General features: G+C 43.7%; 10 protein-coding genes across 12 annotated transcripts in view; 3 read left to right on the top strand and 7 right to left on the bottom strand.

Moving 5' to 3' along the window:
- Positions 1–25,916, bottom strand: part of LOC108012509 (larval cuticle protein 65Ab1) — a 218,541-nt gene that overhangs the window by 104,376 nt on the left and 88,249 nt on the right. The window lies entirely within an intron of this gene.
- On the bottom strand, positions 2,051–3,724 carry tant (tantalus). 2 transcript variants are annotated; one of them, XM_065864555.2, is made up of 3 exons: positions 3,442–3,724; positions 3,221–3,258; positions 2,051–3,167 (listed from the first exon to the last, which is right to left on the bottom strand). In XM_065864555.2, the coding sequence occupies exons 1-3, from the start codon at positions 3,457–3,459 to the stop codon at positions 2,327–2,329; spliced, it is 897 nt and encodes a 298-aa protein (XP_065720627.1). In that variant the 5' UTR covers positions 3,460–3,724; the 3' UTR covers positions 2,051–2,326. The 2 variants fall into 2 exon arrangements, with proteins under 2 accessions (XP_065720627.1, XP_016933373.2); XM_017077884.4 differs by having other exon boundaries at positions 3,221–3,319; positions 3,442–3,722.
- Positions 4,649–5,470, top strand: Jon65Ai (Jonah 65Ai). The gene is given in 2 exon segments (XM_017078621.4): positions 4,649–4,837; positions 4,840–5,470. Coding segments are annotated over 2 exon segments (747 nt in total). The 5' UTR covers positions 4,649–4,683; the 3' UTR covers positions 5,433–5,470.
- Positions 6,692–8,519, bottom strand: Jon65Aiii (Jonah 65Aiii). The gene is made up of 2 exons (XM_017078615.4): positions 8,234–8,519; positions 6,692–7,291 (listed from the first exon to the last, which is right to left on the bottom strand). Exons 1-2 carry the CDS (start codon positions 8,491–8,493, stop codon positions 6,724–6,726), a joined length of 828 nt encoding a protein of 275 aa, XP_016934104.3. The 5' UTR covers positions 8,494–8,519; the 3' UTR covers positions 6,692–6,723.
- Positions 7,468–8,223, top strand: LOC108013031 (large ribosomal subunit protein eL15). The gene has a single exon (XM_017078622.4). It carries the CDS (start codon positions 7,505–7,507, stop codon positions 8,105–8,107), a length of 603 nt encoding a protein of 200 aa, XP_016934111.3. The 5' UTR covers positions 7,468–7,504; the 3' UTR covers positions 8,108–8,223.
- LOC118877416 (serine protease 1) lies at positions 17,075–18,051 on the bottom strand. The gene is made up of 2 exons (XM_036816133.3): positions 17,748–18,051; positions 17,075–17,680 (listed from the first exon to the last, which is right to left on the bottom strand). The coding sequence occupies exons 1-2, from the start codon at positions 18,002–18,004 to the stop codon at positions 17,122–17,124; spliced, it is 816 nt and encodes a 271-aa protein (XP_036672028.1). The 5' UTR covers positions 18,005–18,051; the 3' UTR covers positions 17,075–17,121.
- On the bottom strand, positions 19,005–19,978 carry LOC136116852 (serine protease 1). The gene is made up of 2 exons (XM_065864270.2): positions 19,678–19,978; positions 19,005–19,610 (listed from the first exon to the last, which is right to left on the bottom strand). Exons 1-2 carry the CDS (start codon positions 19,932–19,934, stop codon positions 19,052–19,054), a joined length of 816 nt encoding a protein of 271 aa, XP_065720342.2. The 5' UTR covers positions 19,935–19,978; the 3' UTR covers positions 19,005–19,051.
- On the bottom strand, positions 20,970–22,866 carry LOC108013024 (brachyurin). Its single transcript, XM_017078614.4, has 2 exons — positions 22,155–22,866; positions 20,970–22,013 (listed from the first exon to the last, which is right to left on the bottom strand). The coding sequence occupies exons 1-2, from the start codon at positions 22,412–22,414 to the stop codon at positions 21,053–21,055; spliced, it is 1,221 nt and encodes a 406-aa protein (XP_016934103.4). The 5' UTR covers positions 22,415–22,866; the 3' UTR covers positions 20,970–21,052.
- On the bottom strand, positions 23,174–24,173 carry yip7 (yippee interacting protein 7). Its single transcript, XM_017078620.4, has 2 exons — positions 23,888–24,173; positions 23,174–23,819 (listed from the first exon to the last, which is right to left on the bottom strand). The coding sequence occupies exons 1-2, from the start codon at positions 24,145–24,147 to the stop codon at positions 23,267–23,269; spliced, it is 813 nt and encodes a 270-aa protein (XP_016934109.1). The 5' UTR covers positions 24,148–24,173; the 3' UTR covers positions 23,174–23,266.
- Positions 24,776–25,780, top strand: LOC108013028 (serine protease 1-like). 2 transcript variants are annotated; one of them, XM_070995697.1, is made up of 3 exons: positions 24,776–25,064; positions 25,126–25,681; positions 25,749–25,780. In XM_070995697.1, the coding sequence occupies exons 1-2, from the start codon at positions 24,805–24,807 to the stop codon at positions 25,679–25,681; spliced, it is 816 nt and encodes a 271-aa protein (XP_070851798.1). In that variant the 5' UTR covers positions 24,776–24,804; the 3' UTR covers positions 25,749–25,780. The 2 variants fall into 2 exon arrangements, with proteins under 2 accessions (XP_070851798.1, XP_016934108.3); XM_017078619.4 differs by having other exon boundaries at positions 25,126–25,763.

The following is a 25,916-nucleotide window of genomic DNA, read 5'->3' on the forward strand; positions in this document are numbered from 1 at the left end:
TTACATCACTCCCCACCTCACTCACTTCTCGCTTTGGCTCCATCTTCATTATGCATTCGCGATCGTGTTTTTTTCGGCTTTAATGGCTGAGTGGAGAGAAGAGTCTTTCATTGAGAAAAATCTCCCGCTGGCTGGGTTGCTGTAAGTGAAAAACAATAACACGAGTTGTTACACTTATATTTGCATGCCACCTCTGCTCTATCTTCACCCTCAGTTGCGATATCATTTGATTACACTACAGTCAAACTTCTCTTAACAAAACTTTTTTACTTTTTCTTATCAAAACCCCATTTTAATTTATAAAAAATTATTATTTGATTAAGGTCACCTTTATTTGTATTCATTATTATTAATTGTAAACCTACTACAACTTGTAATATATCATATTTATTATGAGTAAATAAATATTTATTAATATTTTCTTATTAAATTAAGTATTCTTAAAATGTATTCCGTTGAAACATAATGTGTGTGTTATCTATTTTCCAAAAAAAAGGAACAAAAAATACAATTTTCCAAAATCAATTTTCGATGGTTCAATGGTTATAATCATTACCTTTGAATATCATGTTGATCCTGACATATATTTTTCCTGTGTGTGTTAATATTATGGTAGTTGATATTAGTATTATTATATAAAAAATAATGCTTATATCAGTTTTTAAATTGAAAAATTTTGTTGAATTGTCAGACTTTATCACTTCTGCTTAAATATCTTTGAATCTCTTTCTTGAAAAGTTTTCAAGTTCGTGAGGCTTGACTGTGGTGTTCGTCTTCCTCAACCACAGTTGCTCCAGGTGGATGGATAGTCAGACTTTGGAGACTCAAATTCAACCGTCTACTGGGTACTTCAGACCTCAAGGTTATTGCCAGGGCAGATTGGGGTGGCCGGAGGGAAGGGTTTTGGGGGCGGACACCTGCCCGTGGCTCATAAACAAATTAACAGCTTGCCATTCGGTTGCATGCAGCAGCGGCTGGCATGCGCAGAATTCTTAGCAGGAAATGAAATGCAGCATAAAATATGTATGTGTTGTTAATTTAATTAATTCGTGCACCGCCGGCCGCCGACTGGGATAATCAGCTTTATTTGGTGTTGAAAGTATTTCTGTTACCTGGCCATTGTTGTCGATTTAGGAAATTACTGCGGTCTGTGTGCCTAGCGAAGCAAATAAATCAAATCGTCTCGCGCTCACCAATGTGATATGTATGATCAAATCGAATGGAATCAAATCGGATCGGATTGGATTGTCTTGGATCGAATCGAAATGAAGCCGAATGTAATGAGGCTGCAACAACAGCGAGGCACAACAACATGATTATGCAAATGCACCACCTAGCCGCCGCACCACCACCCACCTCGACCCCCCTCCCCCACCGCTAGTTCGATATCGTGCGGTGGTGCGTCTATATATCTGTGTCTATAACTTTAACTATATATACTCGCTGCATAATCGCTCCCCGTTGCATGTTGCTCTCATTAATAATGGGCGCGTTTTTGTTACTGCATTTTATTGCACTTGCTAATCACGCGGCGGCCGTTAAATAATTGGGCTTGAGAGCCACCCGCTCGCACAATCCGTCCAGACTTTTGGCCACCTCGGTGCGTTGCGCTTCCGTTTCGCATTCGATTTGGTTTATATTTATTTATTAGTGTTCCTTGTTAGCGCGCTATTCACCGCCGCCAGTAGCACTTTATGGCACATTACATCATGGCATTGGCATGAAGGTGGAGTTCAAGGAACAGAGGACTGGACTCGTTATATAATCCTTGGCATTTCAAGGATTATCTGCTGGATATTCAGTTTTCCAATTCTAATGATTTGTAAATAAGAAACCTTTTGAAGAAATTATTTTTCGATATATTTATATTTTTAAAATAATAATGATACCTATGATAAGTTTAAGAAACAGTTTAAATGTACTTCTTAATAATCGATCTCAAAAATTAGGCCGAGACATTCTTCATACAAATTAGAATTGTAAATCAAAACCTTCAAATCGTGAGAATCTTTACTTCGTCAACTTAATCGGATTCTCGAACGGCAGTGGATGGATATGTATTTTCAACCTTTATTAATACGCTTAATGGCTAGGCACAGAATCGTATTCTATGGCTGGATAAGTTTAGTTTTAGGTTTAGCTCTAATTTATTTTCTTCTACATGCTATTTACACACATATAACTTTGATGGGGGCTTAGGACTACGGCGTGAAGTAAGCCAAACGAACGTAAATCCTAGCTTCATAGTTGCTATCAGTACAATTGTTTTTGTTTAGTAATAATGCAATGAATAATTATGTGGTGCGCGTTGAATCATTCAGTCTGTCTACTCAAAGCCCGCCGGTTGCATGAGGAACTGGTGTGGGCTGCTCATGGCCGGCAGCTGTATATCCTCCATGGTCATCGATGTCTTGGGGATCTCGATGGTTTCCCCCGACCCTCCCGCCTCACCATCATCGCCCTCGAGCATGGCACTGTCGAAACTTTTGTTCAGACGGTCGTGAAACTCGGTCATTGAGATTTTCTTGAGCGCAAAGCGCTTGCCAAATGTCTTCTTCACCTTCTGGCGGCGTCTCTTCGACAGGATTTTGTTCTTGTTCAGGCCATCGCTGAAGGATATAGCCCGGCGTAGTTTGCGGCCCCAGACCTTGACGACCTTCACCTGGCTGCTAATGGAGCACTCCTCGCTGTCGTCCTCTGCATCGGCAGCATTCTCGTCGCTGGGCTCCTCGAAGATTGTCTCCAGATTGGTGGGCGTAAACTTCTTCATTCGCTTGCTGGTGTATATCTTCTCGATGCTTTTGAGCGTCTGGGCATTGGTATTCAGCTCCTTCCGCTGCTTCTTCTTAATGGGCTTCATGATGGCACTGCACACCCGGTTGAAGTTGTCCTTAGACACCCTGGCCGGCATCCGGCGACGAGCCACGCCCGCCCGAGCCCCGAAATGGGAACTGTGCCTGGAGGATCCACTGATGCAATCGCTATCGTCGTCATTGTCCTCGCAGCGACTCAGTTGGGAGTCCACATCGTCTGAGTCCTGGGACGCACTGCTGACATCGCCGTCGGATTCGGGTGTCGCTATTGGCTCGGATGTGTCCTGCATCTCCTCCATGTCCGACATGGCCATCTCCTTCAGTCGAAACGAGAGATTCGAGCCAGTGGATGACCTGAAAATCGGGTTTTAGGCGGGGTTCCGAAAAGTAGTACTGCTTGCACTTACATATTTCCCGAGAATACAACCTTCGGTTGAAAAGTGATCTTGGCAAAATCGTAAACAATGTTATCCATTATTATTTCCCTTCGAATCTAAAAATCATACCTGAAATTATAACAAAAGAAACCTTAATACATACATACAGATCTTAGAGAGTGGTGTTTTTTTTGCATATGTAACAAAAGTTGGAGATCCCTGGGAGTTATGATAGTCTATAGTTTAGTTACCTTTCCAAAATCGCTCATTTCCTTGTTTTGGAGCCCTTTCTTTGGAGGCGTCTGTCTGAAAAGGCAAATCCCTTTCGCTCCAGGGGGTAATTTCTTGGCGAACAGCTAATCCTGGATAAATCTAGCGCAGTCAAGAGTTGCCTTATACCCTTTGGAATAAAGAACGTGCTGTGCCTTTTCGGTGTCCTTTAATGCATACAAATTAATTGCAAATAATTAAGTTTTTATAAAATAAACAGCTTGATGGTCAGGGTGTCCGCGGAATTATCGATAAGATATACCGTTCGGCTCTTAAAAAATACCATTTTAACCTTTTCAGTATACCAAAAATAATGAAGCGGTCACGCTGAAAAATCGTTTATCTATCGATAATTTAACGCAAGCTCAGTGCATTTTATGGATTGTTTACTGTAGCTTAAAATTAATGATAAGATACCTTACGATTTTCGTACAAACACTATTAACGGTTTTAATTTTTAAATTTAAATGTATATTATATTAGTGTCCTCACTAACTATCGATACAACGGTTCGAGTCCTAGATCTAAGTCTCAAATTTTGGAGGATTATGTCCAGGACTCTAACCGGTGGTCGGTGTCCAGGGTATTATATACATTATACATTTAGAGTGACCGTTCCTTGGAGAGAAAATATTTGGTAGTAAACGTATTATTCCCACGCAATAATTTGAAAATCAGTTAAAAAGCATTTCCGTTAGATTTAATTTCATTTAAATTGCGCGCGAATAGTAAGTAGAAGAACAAACTTTAAAGAAATATTGAGAAAAAGGAATAAATCCGGGAGGAAGAGATTTTTATAATGTTTATAGAGCTGTCAGGAAATTTAAAATAAAACACAATTTATCATTCATTGTTTTATATATTATAATTTATAGCTGAAGTAATTTTAAAAGGTAAACAAATCCGTTTTCAGTACGTTTAGCAATACCGGCTAATAGGCAAGATTTATATCCATATTTGAGGTAATACAATAAATATTTTATGACCCTAATAAACACCCACCTTTGACAAGCTTCGCTTGATAGAATGTACTCTTAAACCTTATCAAATGTGCCAACTTCTTTCGCGAGATTTCGTCAAGTTGGTTTTACTCAAAGACCCCCCTTATCAGGATGTTGTAAATTACGCTCCCAGCAGATTATTTCGTTTCCGGTTGAATAAAACTCTATAAAAACGACGCAACTGTTGGTTTGGACACATTAAGTGTGCTAAACTTAAGGAAAATGAAGGTGCTAGCGGTCCTGCTCCTCGGCGTGATTGCCTCCGTCTCGGCGTTCGAGAAGCCAGTCTTCTGGAAGGATGTGCCCGTGGGCAAGACCTCCATCGAGGGTCGCATCACCATGGGTTACCCTGCCTACGAGGGCAAGGTGCCCTACATCGTGGCGGCTCCATCATCGGCAACACCTGGGTCATGACTGCCAAGCATTGCACCAACGGCATGGAATCGGTGACCATCTACTACGGAGCCCTGTGGCGCCTGCAGGCCCAGTACACCCACTGGGTGTCCAGCAACGACTTCATCGAGCACGGTTCCGGAGACATCTCCCTGATCCGCACCCCCCACGTGGACTTCTGGTCGCTGGTCAACAAGGTGGAGCTGCCCAGCTACAACGATCGCTACAACAACTACCAGGGCTGGTGGGCTCTGGTTTCCGGCTGGGGCAAGACCTCCGACGACAGCGGCGTCTCTGAGTACCTGAACTGCGTGGACGTCCAGATCGGCGAGAACTCGGTGTGCGAGAACTACTACGGCGACTTCTCCGGCGACCTCATCTGCATCCCCACGCCCGAGAACAAGGGCACCTGCAGCGGCGACTCCGGTGGCCCTCTGGTCCTCCACGACGGCAACCGCCAGGTGGGCATCGTGTCCTTCGGCTCCTCCGCCGGCTGCCTCTCCAACGGTCCCAAGGGAATGGTGCGCGTTACCAGCTACTTGGACTGGATTCGCGACAACACTGGCATCTCTTACTAAAAAGATTCCTAAATAAACTTTGGCAGAAAAATTAATAATGTTTGGTTTGGACCAAAACGGCACTTCGAGATTTTATAACTAGAGTTATTGGATACCGATTTCGACGTGGGATACCTCTATGAAATTGTGCTTTTATTTTCTAATATTCTACACCAAAATGTATCTTGTTGGCGAAAGTAAAAAATTTGACCCATTTTTAGTTCGATTTTTTCGAAATTCCTAGGGTCTTCAAAATGGAAGCCCAAAACTGTACTTCTAGATTCCATAACTTGAGTTATTGGATACCGATACAAACGTGGGATACCTCTCTGAATTTGTGGTTTCATTTTCTAATGTTCAACATTAAAATGTACCTTGTTGGCGAGGGTCAAAAATTGAACCAATTTTCATGTTCGATTTTTTCGATATTTCAAGGGTCTTCAGAATGAGAACCCAAAACTGCACTTCTAGATTCCATAACTTCAGTTATTGGATTCCGATTTTGACGTGGGATACCTCTATGAATTTGTGGTTAAATTCCCTAACTTTCTGCATTCAAATATTTCTTTTCAAAGAGGGTCACAATTTTAACCCATTTTCATGTCCGATTTTTTCGTAATTCCCATGGTTATCAGATTGGGAACCCAAAACTGCACTTCTAGATTCCATAACTTGAGTTATTGGTTACCGATTTCGACGTGGGATACCTCTATGCATTTGTGGTAGAATTTCCTAACTTTCTGCATTCAAATATTTATTTTCAAAGGGGGTCACAATTTTAACCCATTTTCATGTCAGATTTTTTCGTAATTCCCAGGTTATCAGATTGGGAACCCAAAACTGCACTTATAGATTCCATAACTTGAGTTATTGGTTACCGATTTCGACGTGGGATACCTCTATGAATTTGTGGTTCAATTTCCTAACTTTCTGCATTCAAATATTTATTTTCAAAGGGGGTCACAATTTTAACCCATTTTCATGTCAGATTTTTTGTAATTCCCATGGTTATCAGATTGGGAACCCAAAATTGCACTTCTAGATTCCATAACTTGGGTTATTGGTTACCGATTTCGACGTGGGATACCTCTATGAGTTTGGGGTAGAATTCACTAACGATCTACATTAAAATTTTTATTTTAGGAGGTTTGAAATTTTTTGTTAGGGTAATGTCAAGGATTTACCTTTATATAACATGTTTTTGTTACTTGTTAATGGTCCCAATACATACAATATAATGCGAATCTTGATGGTTCCCCCAAAAATCAAGCCACTTGATGTAGGTCAATAATCGTTTTTATTTGGAAGGTGCTTAGTTGGTGACACCGGAGTTGTCCTTGATCCAGTCCAAGTAGCTGGTCACACGGGTGAAGCCAGCAGGGGCGCCGGACTCGCAGCCAGCGCTGGACACGAAGGAGGTGACACCGATGAGTTCCTTGTTGCTGCTGTCCAGGACCAGAGGGCCGCCGGAGTCGCCGTTGCAGGTGGAGGTCTTGTTGGGGGTGGCAATGCAGATCACCTTGGAGGTGGCGATCAGAGAGCCGTAGGTGCTTTGGCAGGTGGCGACGGACACCACTTCGAAGGTCTCGTACTGCAGGGTGCTGGCCACGGAGGAGGCGGCGTCAGAGGTCTTGCCCCATCCGGAGGCGATGGCCTTCTGTCCGGCGAAGGTGGAGTAGCTGCTGGCGATGGCGGGCAGCACAACCTTCTGGATGTCGCTGGTGAAGGAGACGGAGGGGGTCTTGATCAGGGAGATGTCGTTCCTCAACACAACCGAGTTGTAGCTGGCGTGCTGGATGAAGTTGGAGCTGGCGACGGTCTGGGTCAGCTTGGCGCTGGTGCGGACGGTGGCGCCGTAGTAGATGGTTACAGAGGAGGCACTGCAGCGGGAAGAAAGCCATTGTAATAACAGAAATGTTTATCTCTAAGGTTATATATTTATTAGTGTTAGAAAGTGTTGGAAAAACATCTTCTTTAGAAGATTTCATTATCATGTAATACAGGTTTTTGTTTCTTTCAAGAAGGCTTTGATAAAGTACTCAATCCTTTTTTGTTTTTTGGATATCTAACGTCTTGTCTAACAATTTGCTAAGATGGGGGCCTATCGTTATATGGAGGAACTCTACAGGAAGAAGCAAAGCGATGTGATGCGTTACTTGCAGCGTATTCGCGTTTGGCAATACCGTCAACTAGCCAAGCTGCATCGCTCACCCAGACCTACTCGTCCGGATAAGGCTAGGCGTTTGGGATACCGAGCCAAGCAGGGGTTCGTGATCTATAGGATCCGTGTTCGCCGTGGTGGTCGCAAGCGTCCAGTGCCAAAAGGATGCACTTACGGCAAGCCGAAGAGTCATGGAGTGAACCAACTGAAGTCGTATCGTGGACTGCAGTCTATTGCTGAGGAACGTGTTGGCCGTAGACTGGGTGGCCTCAGAGTTCTGAACTCTTATTGGATTGCTCAAGATGCTGCTTACAAGTATTACGAGGTAATCTTGATTGACGCTCATCACAGTGCCATTCGCCGTGATCCGAAAATCAACTGGATTCAGAAGCATCGGGAATTGCGGGGACTTACTTCAGCTGGAAAAGGTTCCCGTGGCATTGGCAAGGGATACAGATACTCTCAGACTATGGGTGGATCTAGGCGTGCTGCCTGGAAGCGCAAGAACCGTGAGCAAGTGCCCAGGAAACGATAATTTGGAAAGCCTACTATCTACTAACGGTTGAATAAAGTTCTCGAGCCTTATAATTCTTCAACTCAACTCAAATATCTTAAGTCCTTTCAAGTTCTGGTAGGTAAGCTAAAGGATCCCCCAACTTACCTGTCAGTGCAGTGGGCAGCGGTCAGCACCCAGGAGTTGTCGATGATGGATCCACCGCACCACCAGCTGCCGCTGGTGCTGGCGAAGCTGAGTCCCACCTGGTAGGGGAACTGGCCGGCGGTGGCGGTCTTGCCGTTGGTGATGCGACCCTCGATCGAGGTCACGGCCGGCAGGTCACGGGGGTGGATGGGCATCTGCTGGGGCAGCAGACCGGCGGAGGCGGTGGCCAGGGCCAAAGCGAAGACAACAAGCACTTTCATGATGGTCGAAGAACGAATGATTCTCCACCGGACACAGTGGCTCTTATATACCATTCATTGCGCCCGGTTATCGGCGGCCGTGCCTCTTGTATTCCGGCCAAGTCATTTCTGTTTATTCTCGTGAAATTCCTTATCATTCTTGGCTTTTCCTTATTTTAATTCTTTTATTTTTTATTTCGGCCCAAGAGGATGTAGTGGTACTTATCGGCTTTGATTGAGCGAAGTCAGAAAAAAAACTATCTGCTGTTATCGGAGAGATTACACGCCGCAGGCTTTCAATTAAACGCACTTCACAGGCGAACAGGCGGCAGACTTCGCCCACTCGAGTGATAAGTGATAACTGATAAGTGATAAGCATAGATTTCGCTAAATGACGGCAGTGCCATTTTGCCTCTGCCAAATGGACGACTTTGACTGACTCTTCCATTGCTTAACTTATATTACGGTGTATATTTAGCTGGGAAAACCGGCTAAACGAAATCGCTCTAATCGAATTATTTTATTCCTGCAGGAACCATCGATCAGAATTGGTTTACGCCTGCTCTCGGCGGTGTGGAGTGGCTGAAATATCTAGTGATTATCTGTTGGTCGGTAGCAAATCGTATTAAGCATACGCAGCGGTGTGCCAAAGTTGCCAACTCATTTGGGGGGCGGCCAGATGGGCAGATGGGCAGATGACAGTGGCAAGTTGAATCTGGGAAATTGAAATCAAATCGCCTTACGTGTCGGGCATGCAAAAGCAAACCGGATTTCCAGATTTTGGGTCCTGGGAGCCGGCTTCTGCCGGACATTAGCACATAAAAACAATTCATTGCCTTTCATGCTGACACATGTAGTATGTATAGTAGTGGCCGCCGGGCAGTGACTTTTGTGGGCCACTGTGTGTGTCTGGGTCATAAATGCCAGGCATAAAATAGATTTCTTCCCCTTAAAGAGTATCACTACTATTGGCCTGGAACTTTTCATTTATTTAAACCCTATATTAACTGCATGCTATTGATTTTCCTTTGCCGTTGTGCTGAGCGTTTTCATGGTTGCTCCTTTCGCTGATTGCGGGAAAATTCGCTTCTTTTGTCTCTGTCTCTCAGGGGGAACAAAGGAAACTAATTTTCCTGAAATATTTGCTCTCATTGTTGGTTGAGCACCAGTTTTAAAGCAACCGAAAAAATAAGGGTCGCACTTTAAATTGCCGGCAGAGACGTATGGTGCTCACTTATATATAAATGTATATTACGTATACGTAATGCGCTCACCCGACACACACGCTTATTAGACGCATTTCCGGCTGCGACAACGACAGCCTGAACAACAATGACCAGTCCTCTCGGATACAAGGAGAATTCAGCTCGCTCATCCAGTTGCGTAGATGGGGGGCGAGTAAGAAAAGGACTCGAATATTCATCGGGGTGCGACTACGCCTCTGACTCAAGCGGATGTGAGCACAGTTGGTGTCAAAATAATAGCATCTATTCTCTCCTGAAGAATTCGCGTTTTATTTTTTTTTATATAATTTACTTATTGACCTGCGGTTTCATTCAATGCTGGACTAGCATTTGCTAAAGAATTTGGGATTTTCTATATTCTGTAAAACAATGAAATTAAAAATTCACAACCGCGAATTCTTCAGTAATACGTAAAAACGTATTCAAAACATATTTTGAAATTAGATTCAAAACTATGCGATTAAATAAATATATGTATATATATATATAAATACTTTATAACTACCCATATCTTTTAAAGACCAATAACAAATTTTATGAACTCCTTTGTGCTAATATTCCGCCTTCAGCTGTAAGTGTCCTTAGGAAGGCATTTGTAATGTCCCCCAGCGTGCGCTCTCCTTTGACGAGAAAAAGGAAAAGGACGAGACGACGACGACAAACAAGATTGCAGCAATAAAATTTCGACAAGTGAACAACAAATGATAAACGAAGCAGCAGCTTGGGATAAAAAGCAGCAGCGGCTGCGAAAGGAGCAGTTCCCTGAGAGGTCAGTTGGGTTCTTGGGAGCACTCGAGATGCTGGTGGCTGGCCAAGGATTCCGTCCGGCTCACTTCAGCTGAGTTTGGCCCTCTTTGGAGCAACCATCTAATGTGAGCCGCATCGATTACGCTTCCAATGGCACTCGGATTGTGTGTTTTGGCTGTCGCTATTCGCCCAATCCAATAATGTTCTATCAGGCACTTGGAAAAATTTATAAACAACGTCAAAAAAATGTCCAAACCTTAGAAAACTAGATAATAAAATATTAAAGTAATAATAATATTAAATCTAATAAAAGTAACTAGCTAAGAAAATTACCTATATACACCGAAGCGTATTCAGAATTATCAAAAAAATACTGAATAGTGTTCTACGTACCTCAATAATTTTTAGAGGCGGTCTCTGAATTTCATTTTGACTTTTATCAGTAAGTCAATTTGCTGTTTCTGTTACCCAATGAATCATATAATAGCACACTTTTCAAACAGTTATAGAACAAACTGGGACATTATCATCACATTGAAAAATCGTACCTAACTGGAGTATAGATTTTGAGAACCCTTTATTTTTTCGCCCAGTGCAGCAAAGATCGGTCTGTTGAGCTTTTTGTGTTAAATTGTCATGAAAATGCCGCTGTGCCTGCGGTCAGCTCAAGAAATCCGTCTCCGACTCCTTGTTGGCCAGAATTAATGACAACTGTCTGGTCCAGCTGACCCGCCAGCACTACTCCTCCTTCTCGGGACTGTCGCTGATGACTTATCACAGGGAACTATGTCTATTTCCTGCTATAATTCAAATTGCTTTTGGGGATGTCAACAGCAGCCGCCTCATTAATCATGCCTCCCGGGATAGTCTCACATTGCGTATGAGTAATGTGCTTGCCAGCCACCTATTTTTTTCAGCAGGTTCCCAAACTTGCCAACAACTTATCGCCTCATTTTATATCATCCCATTTTCAAGATGTTACTCAAACCCCCGGTGGAAATGCATTGGGAAAGTTGGATTTTTATTATTTTTTTTTTCAAAATGCAATTTGCTACTGCACTTGGGTGGCAAAGTAGAGATGTTTGCGTGACTCACGTCTGAAGGGGACAGCCCTATCCTATCCCTCAGCGCTGTGACCTAAGTTAACCCAGGACTTAGCAGGTCCCGGGACTTGGTCAAAGTTTTGTGTTGCAGTTTGTCAACTCGTTTTTAATGCGCGATGTATTGAAAAAGTTTGATTAGGGAACAGCTGGCGAACTGAGGAGCTCTTTCCAAGTCTCGAACTCCACCTGAGTGCAATTTTCTACCAGAAAACTTGATAAAAATGGAGCTTAGCGGTGGAAGAGTGAGGGAAAATGGTGGTAAGCATTGCACATACGCCCTGTTGTCCCAATACAGTGACATCGACCAACTGTCAATATTCTGACACAAATCCCACGAAACAGACGACAAACACAAGTGGCCACCATTAAATTTTATGCGCAGGGATCAAACTAAGTTATTATATGGGAATACATAAATGTATACGTACAGATATAATACGAGTATATATATGTATCGAGTTGGCTGGGCAAATATTTGAGAAAAACGCAGAGCGAGGACAATTTTTGCTTTCTCTGTGATTTTCTATCAATAAGCTGACGGCATCCCGTCGGCTTTTGCATATGAGAAGGCTCAGTCTTTTTCCAGCTCGAAATATATAAATATAAATTCCTGCCATGCAAACAAATCCTTTTCGATAGATTGCTTTTGGCTCTCCCATTTTTTTTTTGGCCGCCGTCGCTTTTATTATTGTGTGCCAACGCCAAGGATTTTTGTCTACTACGACAATTGGATTTTCAGGGAGTGAAGGACGAAGTCGGATGGTTTTTTTTCGAGACGAAACAGGAACGTGTCCCCAACGGAGGTGGTACTTGTCTGCTTATTGGCATTGGCACATCCCGAAAAAATGATTCCGCTCGGGCCGTATCAATGACTTCTGAATACTCGCTGTGGATTCCGGCTATTGTTCCCCGCATTTTTGGCATCGAATATTGCAACTTTTCCTTTGTATATTTGCAGTGTCTTGTCTGCCAGAATTTGAATGCAGTCTGATATCTTATCCGGCGGTACGGGAATAGTTAATATCCTGTGCAGATTGTCCATTCAGTCGGGAATGCCTTTTGTTGGGACTTCATTAATGCCTGAAATTTATGCGATCCCCTGTTGAAATGCCTCCGCATTCCGCTTGACGTAATGTTTGCCGCTTGTTGTGTCGGAAAATATATAACTACTCATCAAATTTTAGCATGCAAATATTTATATGAATATGCAGCTGGGAGCTGGCAAATGCTTTATGGCTTATAAACATTTTGTTTGCCAATATTTTTTTTTTTTTTTTTGGTATTTTGCCTTGGCCCGTGCCGCAGTTGCTCTTGTTGTAATTTCGGTTTATTGTTTTCTATATATTTTTCTGCTTGAACGCACTAAAAGCCACTCCACTGCCAGTCAACCATTCAATCCACCTTCCTTTCGGACGGGTTCCTCCCATATTTCCTCCTCGATGCCGGCATTTGTTTGCTTTATGTCTTTATTTTGTGCCCTGCCTGGAGGAGCAGAGTATTATTATTTTTTGCCCTACTCCAGCAGCCCGTCCTCTCCGTTTTTTACTGAGTGATGGCTCTAGGTAATGCCAGGATGCAGGATACCATGGATAGAGGCATGGGGATTTCGGTGAGTGCTCTCTGAGCGGCTTTGCATATGGCATATGAGTGGAGTGTGTGGACTATCTACTTGATATGTGCTCGGAGCTTTTGGGGAAATGTCCAAGACCCGGAGATGTTTCAATTATTGTTACCGCTTGCCGGCCTAAAAGCAAACGCACTTCTTTAAGTATTCCTCGAGTTCTATATATAGAAACCAGAGAGTAAGCCATTAACTTTTCCCGTCAATCAATTGTCACTCCCAAAGGGAAAACAAAAGGCAGGCAGGAAAAAAGGAAACATGGAAACAAAAGGCACGAGACCATGACAAGACATTTTACTTCCATGTGAATGAAATGAAATTAAGAGAAAAGGGGAGGTATATATGTATGTTTTTGACAGTCGGAATTGCTGACTAGGAATTGCTCTAACAATTGATTTTGTTGCCCAAATTACTCAAGTAACTTGGAATGTTGAGACACTAACGAAATTTGAGACTTGTTTATCAGTGGAGAAGTTACAGCCAGCTGTAGCTGATAATTTTCTTTGCCACTTTTATCACAATCTCCTATAATCTTTGGCCTTAAAGGTTTCAAGATATCAGAAAATACGTTTTTCTGTTATTGATAAAATGGCGTGAAAATCTTTCAACAAATGGTACTGTATGAATTAAAAAACGAAAAAAAAGGTATCAAAGTGCCAAAAATAAAATACTATCTTATCAATGGAATAGTAGTTAAGAAAATTGAATGAATTGCATAAAAATATGAATTATCTTATCAACAAATTTAAAATGACTTTCTTATTTTAAGAACAATAAAAAAATTGTTATTCAAAACAAAACAGTGTATTGTTGTTTGGCATAGGAGAAACTTATATAAAGCGAACATAAATATTTAAATAAGAAGGCTTAAAATTAAATGGGAAACTGCAGTCTTCTCAGTTCATCAAACGAGCCCACTTGGACCAGAACAAGTATTGCCACTCCATCAGAAGTCAGGGAAGAAAGCAAACCAGCCAAAACTCTTTGTCTCCGGGTCCAAACAAAAAACCAGCGAACTTTGCCGTCAAGTCATTGTGGTGGATGCTGAGTGAACTTGTTTCGGGCGTTGGTGGTTCAAGTGGAGCCACCAGCAGGTCCACACCAAGACCCAAGTGTTGTTTGGATTTCATTATACAATTATCTTGTTACCAGAAATAATGGTGTCGAGCCGGGCAACATGCCAAAAGCATTCAATGAGCCCGATGCGCCTTCCACTTACCCCTCAGTGGGTGGTTGTCCCATCAGCCAGTCAGTCAGTTATCCCAAACCAGACCAAACTGAAACCCATCCCAATCCCTCCCAGATCCACACACACACAGACACACATGTGGGGAAGCCGGATGCTGAGCGCGTTAGGAAAAGCAGGAAGTCATTAGCCGAAAAAACTCTGGTGATGGCGGTTCCATCTGGGGTTGCTTCGGCGGGGAGGAAAGACCCAGTAATGCGATAAATAAATGAAAATGTTTGAGTTAAATGAATTAAGTGTGCGATACTCTCCCAGTGTGTGAGTGTTAGTGTGTTTGTGCCAGTGTTTTTTGTTTGGTTTCGGCATGGGGCTTTTTTGTTAGAAACACTTTCTGTGTTGGCCTGTCATCGCAAGTGACTTGGGGTTGTTAAGTGCTAGGGCAATAGTAATCGTTGGGCGCTTAATTAGCCGAACATCATTCAAAGTGTCACGGGCACACGGCGAGCTAAGGGGTTAAGAAAATGCCAGTTAAAGTTTGTTCCAAGTTAAATTATTTTCACAACTTAACCTTAAAAATCATCGAAAGTGTATTTTGCAGTGATGCCAATTTCCTCAAAGTGGTGACCCTGAAATTCTAAAGTGATGCCAAGCATGTGCTTGTTACAATGACATCAATATGCACCTAAGCAAAGTTTAAATTACCTTTAGTATTAACAAAAAATGTATTTAACCCCAATTAATTGATTAAGAAACTAATTTTGGCTGAGAAACTAACCCTTTTTACTTATAACTACAGGCTGACCTTAAGGATAAAGTCGAAGTTCCGTTTCTAATTAAATTATCTCTTATTTTGTTGGTCATGCTGAGTGTAACACATCGTCATAAACATCATTAAGACTAAAACTATTTGAAGTCGGGTTCACCATGTGGTGACCCCGAAATGCTGTCTTTGCGAATTTGCCAGCGTCTGATTTTCTTTTTTTTGGTTTTCTTTCCGTTTGGCTAATTCCAACTCCACTTAATTAATTATGTAGCCGCATCATGGCCCCACCAAAAATCGTTAATTAAGTTGATTGCTTTGAATTGGCTGGCATTTATTAGCCAGGATTGCGTTGTTGACTCGCCAGTCGAAAAGTTCCGTCGCCCCACCCTTCTATTTGGCCATAATTGATGAGCTGACAGTTCGGTAATTGATTTTGCGCTGTGATTAGAGCTACATACGATGCGAGAATTGATTTTATTAGCTGCCACATGAAGGGGAGCTAAATATTTAATTGCTGCGAACTGGGTCAGAGGCCAAGGGCCTTGGCCCAAAGGTGCCAGGACATAAATAAGTAAATTAAAGTCAATGCAAATTTCGGCCACCGGATTTTCGTCTCTGTCCGCAGGCTGGCAAAATATTTTGCCAATAAAGTGAATCAAACAAAACCACTTGACCAACTGACTGCCATTGGGAAACCAACGAAATGCCCTAAAACGAAGTTCACTTCAATCAGCAGGGAAATGAAGTTTGTGGCCAAGAAAGGGGCGAACTTTGTGGCGTTCAATCAGAGCATTGCAACTGGGCAAAGTGGATTTTAAATAAAAAACTTTGGCCATAAACACTCGTCATCCGCTCTCGGGGTTGACATTTTAACTAACTTTGCCTACATTCACATATACCCGTTGTGACAACCATATGCAGTAACTTTTGCGTTTTTTATTTTGGGGGCCATGTATGATATTTTGTCATATCTAAACCACAGAATACGAGTGCAGGAAACTTTTTGTGCTGTCATAAATTTCCGCAATGCAAACATTTATCAGCACGACTGGACCCCTTAACCCTCGGGTGGGAGTTGGGGGTCTACCGTTCCCATTTCGAATCCCTTATCCACTTTCAAGCTCAGCTGCTGCTATTTTCCCTGACTGACTTTGTTATGTCTCTGGATCTGGTTTTTGGTTCCTGTTTCTATCTGCGTCTCTGCTTTTTGTTGAGTAAATGCTTTTTATGCGAAACCGCAGGACCATCTGGTCGGGACTGGTTTTTGGGCACCACCTGCCATCCTTCCACATGTGAGCTACCTACACTGCTGGAAAATACCATAAAAAAAGTGCTTAAATTACATTTGATGGCATGAAAATAATAAGTTCTACAAATAAAGCAACAACTTTCGTCATTTATTTAAATGCCTCGTAATAATTCAAGTTTTGACATATTGTCTGCATATTTCCTTTTGACTTTCACTTGAGCAAAACTTTTCCTCTTCTGTTTTTTTTCCCAGCTGCCTCTGAAGTTTTCAGCTTTTATTGTGTCGCTTGGCAATTTAATGAATTTTAATGAGATCGTTTTTGCCAACAGCAAGTAACAGCTTGGCCAAGCCAACTCTCGACTTTCAGTTTTAATTGCCGATTTTTTGACCTTCTTGTATAAGTTATGAATAACTTCCAGTAAATAAATAATATTTGACAAACATATTCATTGATTATGGATTAAGGCCTTATGACACTTGCTTGATTTTTGACCAGTTGAAAATGTCAAGGAAAACTAAACATTATTTAAAATGCAAAATTCATAAAGCGATTTTAAGAAAAAGACCCTTTTTTAACTTGGTTGTCAGAAGCTCTTAAAATAAATTCAGTAAACTCAAGCAAGCGTTAACTCGTAACCTTTTCCACCATCTAAAAAACCCTTTGAAGACCCCCTTTAAAACACTTGAAGTTCGTCAGAATTGCTTTTTATTTGAAATGATAGTTCCCAATGGCACCTTACAGGTCAGTGTTCGACTTGATCCAGTCCAAGTAGCTGGTCACACGGGTGAAGGCAGCGGGGTAGCCCTTCTCGCAGCCGGCAGCGGCTCCGAAGGAGGTCAGACCGATCTGGACCTTGCTGGACTCGAGGACCAGAGGGCCGCCAGAGTCACCGCTGCAGGTGGACTTGCCGCCGGCGGTGGAGACGCAGATGTTGGTGGAGGTCACGATCGAGCTGCCGTAGGTGTTGGCGCACACGGAGTTGGTGATGACGGTCAGCCGGGTCCACTGCAGGTTGTTGGTCACGGAGCTGGCCGAGTCGCTGATGAGGCCCCATCCGGAGGCGATGGCGGTATCACCGGCATAGGTGGAGTAGGAGGTAGCGACGGCTGGCAGCTCGACGGGAGCGATCCTGTTGCTGTAGCTGACGGCGGGGATCTTGATCAGGGAGATATCGTTCTTCAGGTTGGAGCTGTTCCAGCCGGAGTGGATGATGATGTTTGAGCTGGAGACGGTGGTGGTAACCTCGGCGGAGGTACGCACGGTGGCGCCCAGGTAGAGGGTCACGGACTGAACTCTGCAAAGGAGGACCAAATAAGGTAAGGGTAAGGATTGGATCATCCTCCCAGCCAAAGAACACTTACGATTCGGTACAGTGAGCAGCAGTCAGCACCCAGGTGCTGCTGATCAGGGAGCCACCGCACCAGGCGCTGGAGAAAGAGCTGATCTTCAGGGAAAGTCCCACCTGGTAGGGGAACTGGCCAACGGTGGCGGCTTCACCTCCGGTGATGCGACCCTCGATGCTGCCAACCACGGGCATCTCGCGGCTGCGGTGGTGCAGCTCCGGCTCCGGCAGAGCGGAGGCGGCCACGGCCAGGGCAAGGATGATCAGGAACTTCATCTCGGAAACTGTTGCTTGTTCAGGCAAAGGAACTCAACTGGTCTTCCATGGCCCGCCGGGGATATTTTATAGTGGAAAATTCGCACCTGCGGCTAGGTTGCATTTCACAAATAGAGCCCGTTGCGATTAGATAGTACCACTAAAGTCGGTTCGAGCTGCTTTATCTTCCGAGATTTTGTGCAGAAGATATGAATGAACGTACTTTAGCCGCACGGTCGCCAAAATTACTTTCCCAGTCATATGGTATTAATCCCGATTCGGATCTCAGTTGGGTTTAAAGATCTTACCGGTGTGATATTGGTAGCCGAGCATGAGGTTGCTAATTAATTTGATTAGTTTTAAACATAAATAATATATACATATATATGGTTTTTGGGCACCACCTGCCATCCTTCCACATGTGAGCTACCTACACTGCTGGAAAATTCCATAAAAGAGTGCTTAAATTACATTTGATGTCCTGAAAATAATAAGTTCTACAAATAAAGCAACAACTTTCGTCATTTATTTAAATGCCTCGTAATAATTCAAGTGTTGACATATTGTCTGCATATTTCCTTTTGACTTTCACTTGAGCAAAACTTTTCCTCTTCTGTTTTTTTTTCCCAGCTGCCTCTGAAGTTTTCAGCTTTTATTGTGTCGCTTGGCAATTTAATGAATTTTAATGAGATCGTTTTTGCCAACAGCAAGTAACAGCTTGGCCAAGCCAACTCTCGACTTTCAGTTTTAATTGCCGATTTTTTGACCTTCTTGTATAAGTTATGAATAACTTGAAGTAAATAAATAATATTTGAGAAACATTTTCAGGATTAAGGCCTTATGACACTTGCTTGATTTTTGACCAATTGAAAATGTCAAAGCAACCTTAACCAAATTTAAGGAGAAGACCGTTTTTTAACTTGGCTGTCAGTAAACTCAAGTAAGGGTTATAAGGTGTTAACTAGTAATCTTTTCCACCATCTAAAAAACCCTTTGATGACCCCCTTTAAAACACTTGAAGTTCGTCAGAATTGCTTTTTATTTGAAATGATAGTTCCCAATGGCACCTTACAGGTCAGTGTTCGACTTGATCCAGTCCAAGTAGCTGGTCACACGGGTGAAGGCAGCGGGGTAGCCCTTCTCGCAGCCGGCAGAGGCTCCGAAGGAGGTCAGACCGATCTGGACATTGCCGGACTCGAGGACCAGAGGGCCGCCGGAGTCACCGTTGCAGGTGGACTTGCCGTTGGCGGTGGAGACGCAGATGTTGGAGGCGGTCACGATCGAGCTGCCGTAGGTGGCGGAGCACACGGAGTTGGTGATGACGGTCAGCCGGGTCCACTGCAGGTTGTTGGTCACGGAGCTGGCCGAGTCGCTGATGCGGCCCCATCCGGAGGCGATGGCGGTATCACCGGCATAGGTGGAGTAGGAGGAAGCGACGGCTGGCAGCGCGACGGGAGCGATCCTGTTGCTGTAGCTGACGGCGGGGATCTTGATCAGGGAGATATCGTTCTTCAGGTTGGAGCTGTTCCAGCCGGAGTGGATGATGATGTTTGAGCTGGAGACGGTGGTGGTAACCTCGGCGGAGGTACGCACGGTGGCGCCCAGGTAGAGGGTCACGGACTGAACTCTGCAAAGGAGGACCAAATAAGGTAAGGGTAAGGATTGGATCATCCTCCCAGCCAAAGAACACTTACGATTCGGTACAGTGAGCAGCAGTCAGCACCCAGGTGCTGCTGATCAGGGAGCCACCGCACCAGGCGCTGGAGAAAGAGCTGATCTTCAGGGAAAGTCCCACCTGGTAGGGGAACTGGCCAACGGTGGCGGCTTCACCTCCGGTGATGCGACCCTCGATGCTGCCAACCACGGGCATCTCGCGGCTGCGGTGGTGCAGCTCCGGCTCCGGCAGAGCGGAGGCGGCCACGGCCAGGGCAAGGATGATCAGGAACTTCATCTCGGAAACTGTTGCTTGTTCAGGCAAAGGAACTCAACTGGTCTTCCATGGCCCGCCGGGGATATTTTATAGTGGAAAATTCGCACCTGCGGTTAGGTTGCATTTCACAAATAGAGCCCGTTGCGATTAGATAGTACCACTAAAGTCGATTCGAGCTGCTTTATCTTCCGAGATTTTGTGCAGAAGATATGAATGAACGTACTTTAGCCGCACGGTCGCCAAAATTACTTTCGCAGACGTATAGTATTAATCCCGATTCGGATCTCTGTTGGGTTTAAAGATCTAACCGGTGTGATATTGGTAGCCGAGCATGAGGTTGCTAATTAATTTGATTAGTTTTAAACATACATGATATATACTATATATATATAACTATTATTGGAAGAGGTTTGCTTGTATGCCGTTTGCGTATCTCAGTAGTCGGTACTATCTTATCGTCTGTCTATAGGGAGAGGAACGGTAAGCCAATAGTTAAGAATGGTTGACGGTTTGTTTACCTTGGCCCAGGGTCAAGGAGGAGGACGTGAGTTGGACAAGACCGCCGAAAGCCCTGTTTTGACAGCTTAATTTTTGACAGAGTCCCATAATAAAACCCCAAATCATTCAGCTGTTTAATATTTGCGCATTGGGCGTCTCTTTTCGATTAACGATTATAAACAAACAGAGTTCAGTTGTTTTCGCAACCGCAGCCGTTCTTTATCAGCGTTTGCCGCGTGATTTGATGACGCGTTGGACTGACCACATCGCTGCGGTTAATGGCCAATTCGGGTGGCCAATTAAAGACGATTAGCCGGAAAACGGGTGGGGGGCTGTAATCGATACAGCAACACCAAAGACGATTTCAGTGGCGAAATCATCATCAGTGCTTTCCCTATATTTTGCGCTTTTTATTGAGCTCCCCCAAATTGACTTGGTCCGCTGTAATGCCGAAATGTTTATTGTTATTTATCGGTAGCAATTTCCATTCAAGGGAAAACAACCACCCATAAAATGGTCCATTTTCACCTTCCCTTTCTCGACAGGAGCCCGTCTCGATTTCATTGCTCAAATTGGTTTTATTGTCTGGCCCGACTATATTGTTTAGCAATTAATGGCCGGCAATTAGGCGTTAATTGCATTTAGTTGGTCATTGCCGTTTGCTGTCGGATCCATGGCAAATATGCGGTTATCCTGGCGTAGACAGTGGGTGACCCCACCTCGCAGCCCTCGGCACTGCCGAACGAGGTGACCCCAATCAGGTAGCTGACGTTGCGCCATTGGTAGACCAATGGTCCACCTGAGTCGCCGTTGCAGCCACCTCGTCCATTACGTCCATCGGTGCACACATGTCGCTGGCTAACCAATCCTGGCAGAAAATAGCAGAGGCAGCGTTCCTGGCCAATAACCTCCACATCCAAATACTGAAGAAGTCGCGTTTCATTGCTCGGCGAATCTCCCAAGCTGCCCCATCCCGATAGGGTTACAACTTTGCCCTCCAAAAACGCTTGATGCATAAACTCTCCAGCCAGCTCGATGGTTTGCACTCGATCGGATGTCATGACCTTCCTTGGCAATCGTATCAAGGCCAGGTCATTGTATCCCCCAAATCCCAAGTAACCCGGATAGGTTATAAAATCCCGATGAGTGACCAAAAACTCTTCGGCAGAATCTCCCACATCGGCGAATCTTGTGGCCCCCGTGTAAATCCTTGCCCCGGTAGCATTGATCAAACAGTGGGCTGCGGTCAACACAAACTGTAGGGTGATAAGGGAACCACCGCACTGGATGAGATCTCCACCACTCTGCTGAATCACCAGACCCACTTGATAGGGAAACATGCCACGCGCGGCCAGATCTCCACCTGCGATTCGAGTGTTTATTAGTGAGGTTTGATTCTCCTCCGCCTCGAATTTCTTGCAGCGGAGACGCCAGTTCTCGTAGCCCAGTTGCCAACGTCTCTCCATAATGGTTTCATCATCATTATCAGCAGGAGAGTCCTCAGCAGGTTCTTTATAACTATCCACCCAAGTTTCACTTGAGTTCACTAGTATTGGAACAAGTAGGCAGAGGGTTACCATTATTGGGAACTTCATGTTATCTCTGAAAAATATGAAAAATAATATGGGGAGTACCCTATAATTGCATTCTTGAAATTCATTGAAAGGAAATTTCAAGCGTTGCTCTTTTCATTATCAAAATATATTATGAAAACGGTGAATGAAGTCGTCTTTTTCGTTTTACCCCTGATTTATACTCCGATATCTGATGTTCTTTGTTAGTTGTAATGAGTGAGTTCCCAGTTCGGGTCTGAGTGGGCTCTTCATGTGAAGTACTGGGGTTGTTGTTGTTTTAGCTGGTGTTTTTATAGCCAGCGATTGTGGCATCAAAATTGCGTCAACGTCTTGGTTTCGGCACGTGTCCGATTCGTCTGTTAATTGAATTTGCCTGGGCCAGTGCAAATTATACCTCCGGAGACGGGAAGAGCAGCAGATGTTTGGCATTCAATTCCTCAAGCTCCCGTGTAATTGCCGCACGTTTCGGCGATTATGTTGCTTAGGATGGGCCTTCGACTCCCTTTGGCTCAATGCAGTCTCCTTAATTGCTTTCAAACCATTCATTTTCCCAGGGCCCCTTAGTTGCACGATTTCCGTCTTGGCCCCCAACGCTGGCCATAATGTCTGGGTCGGGGTCTTAATATTTATTGACTGCCGTTTTATCAGCGCTTAGTTTATTATTTGTTTAATTTACTGCACCCCTTCAGCTGCATTTTGATATATGAAAAGGCCATTGATAAAGTTCCGGTAAAATGGCTTAGGGCTACTTCATGCCAAGGCCCAATATCCGTCATTTAGTTGTATGATGATCATAAAGTATGTATTCAACTAAGATCATAAAGAGTAAGTTTGTTTACTTAGTGGATTAGCGTGCAAAATATTTGCTTTGATAAGGAAAAAAAAACTATTTTATAAGTGCTTGATTGGTTTACTTTGATTAATAATTTTTGAAAGACAGGGCTTGATAAAGCTTGTATAGAAATAAACAAGCATAAGAATACCCTTTAAAATATATATTTAAGGTACTATGATACTAGAATTATTTTAAAACGTCATAAGAACCAATTTTATTTTAAAACGATCTTTATTAAATGTTATAAAGTCAAAATGTCCAAACTCAAGCTTGTGACATAATACCTTTAGATATTTTAAAAGGCCCTTTTTTTCCAAGCTATCCTTAAACTCTGGTTTATTAAAACTTGCTAGTCCGTTTAATAAATTGTTATTTTGTAATTCCCCAGATAAAGTAAAAACATTTTTTGTTAAATTTTCAAAGCAGTTTTTATATTTTCTCAAAGCTTAGATACCGGCGTTGGTCTTGATCCAGCTACGGAAGTAGGACACATTGGTGAAGGCAGCGGGGAGACCAGCCTCGCATCCGCTGGAGGATCCGAAGGAGGTGGCACCGATGAGGACTCCCTCCAGAGCCAATGGGCCGCCGGAGTCTCCCTGGCAGGTGGAGGCCTTGCTGGTGGTGTCAACGCAGACGACGCGGTCGGTGACGATCATGGTTCCGTAGGTCTTCTGGCAAACGGACTTCTCAATAACGGTGAGGTCGACGTACTGCAGATCCTTGGCCACGGCGGTGGCAGAGTCGGAGGTCAGGCCCCAACCGGAGGCAACGGCGGTCTTTCCAACGTAGGTGGAGTAGGTGCTGCTTTCCGCGGGCAGGGCGATCTCGTTGACGGCGGCAGAGAAGGCGATGGGGTCGGTTTTGATCAGGGAGATGTCGTTGCGGATGAGCAGAGACTGGTAGCTTTCGTGCTGGATGAAGTTCTTGCTGGCCACAGTCTGGGTGAACTTGGGGCTGGTGCGGACGGTGGCACCGTAGTTGATGGTGACACTAGTGGCTCTAAACAGGGAAGGGAAATCTCGCATTAGCCAGGACCCGATCCTATGGAGAGGGTTAGTGAAACTTACCCGTCGGTACAGTGAGCAGCAGTCAACACCCAGCTGGCGCCGATGATGGAACCACCGCACCACCAACTGCCACCGGAGCTGGAGAAGGCTAGTCCCACCTGGTAGGGGAACTGGTCAGCCACGGCGACCTTGCCGTTGGTGATGCGACCGGTGATCGATGGGCTCGAGACCCTGTCACGAGGATGGAGAGGAGCGACCTTGGGCAGGAGCCCAGCGGAGGCGGAGGCCAGAGCCAGAACCAAAACTACGAGAACCTTCATGTTGTTGCTCAAACTGAGTGTGGTTATTCACATCGATTTGGCCCCTTTTTATACCCAAGCCGCAAAATCTTATCTGCATAGATGGCTGGGCCATCCACTTAAATGTTCTGATTACATTTCGTAGACATTGATATCAGATAATTTTTGACGGTTCTGTAATATATTTCTAGACTGATAAGGTTTAAAGTACTGGCACTCATTTGCTTATCAAATATTTCAAACTTTTAACTTGTGTGAATAAAAGCTAATTACCCTAAACTGAAGTACAGACATTTTTAAAATCAATGTGTCATAGAGCAGCTTCAACATGGTTAAGTAATCGTTATCTCTTACTGACTGGCCAATATAACTTTATTATTACTGACTACTTGCATCGTAATCTGTATAGTAAACAATATAAATATTTAATCTAAAAGTAAACCTTTGGCAAATCAAATTTATTAATTTGTTCTTGGTAATGTGGTTACTTTGCTTTTCATATTGATGTAAAGTATTTGTGATACATCGATGTTTTTCACAACAGAATTTCTTAAGCCCTACTAGGTCGGTTGGATTTATAAAATTTACAACTCTTGTATCCCTATATCGATAAGATGGCAGTATAAAATGACCCTCATTACAAGGTAATTTTCACTCATTGAAGTGTAATCGATCAGAATGAAGGTCTTTGTAGTCTTTTTCTTGGCCATTGCTTCCGCTTCTGCTGGAGTTTTGCCTCAGGATATTGCAGTTCATCCTCTTGACAGCATTGCTGCTCCATCCATTGAAGGTCGCATTACTAATGGAAATAAGGCAGCTACGAACCAGTTTCCCTACCAGGTGGGACTCAGTTTCAAAAGCTCCTCTGGTAGTTGGTGGTGCGGGGGCTCAATCATCGCAGATACTTGGGTTCTTACTGCTGCCCATTGCACCAAAGGGTCAGAAATCATTAAATATATATTATATCTTTAACTTACAAATAAAGTATCTCGTTATTAGAGCCTCTTCGGTGACCATCTACTATGGTTCCACTGTTAGCACCAGTGCCAAACTGACAAAGAAGGTGTCCAGCTCCAAATTTGTGCAGCATTCCGGCTACAACGCCGCAACTTTGAGAAACGACATCTCCCTAATCCAAACTCCATCTGTAAAATTCACGGCTGCGATAAATAAGATCGCTCTGCCTACCATCGCCAGCAGCTACTCCTCTTTCGCTGGACAGACTGCCATCGCCTCCGGATGGGGCAAGACCTCAGATGCCGCCATTTCCACTACCTCCAACCTGCAATACGCCGAACTCCAGGTTATCACCAATGCCGTGTGCCAGCAGACCTTTGGATCCATCATTACTAGTGGAGTGATCTGCGTGGCTTCCACCAACAAGAAATCAACCTGCCAAGGTGATTCTGGCGGTCCTTTGGCCCTGAACAGCAAGCTGATTGGTGTCACCTCGTTTGTATCCGCCAAGGGATGTGAGAAGAATACCCCAGCTGGTTTCACCCGTGTTACCAGTTACCTGGACTGGATCAAGACCAAGTCCGGTGTCTCTTATTAGGTGATATCTATAAAGATCCCCTAGTTAAGTCGCATGAAAGTAAATATAAATTGGAAATATATTTCAGTTATATAAAGCACAAGCAATGCCTATTCATTACCGTCCGTTTTGTTTCATTTAATGAATCATTGGATGTTGGCTTTTGATATTATGTAAAATTAATAATTCATATTCTCATTATATGATAAAAAAAATGCTTAATAATTTAAATTATTAATATTTGATCTCAAATAAA

Source organism: Drosophila suzukii, chromosome 3 (genome assembly GCF_043229965.1).
Source record: "Drosophila suzukii chromosome 3, CBGP_Dsuzu_IsoJpt1.0, whole genome shotgun sequence".
Lineage (NCBI taxonomy): Eukaryota > Metazoa > Arthropoda > Insecta > Diptera > Drosophilidae > Drosophila > Drosophila suzukii.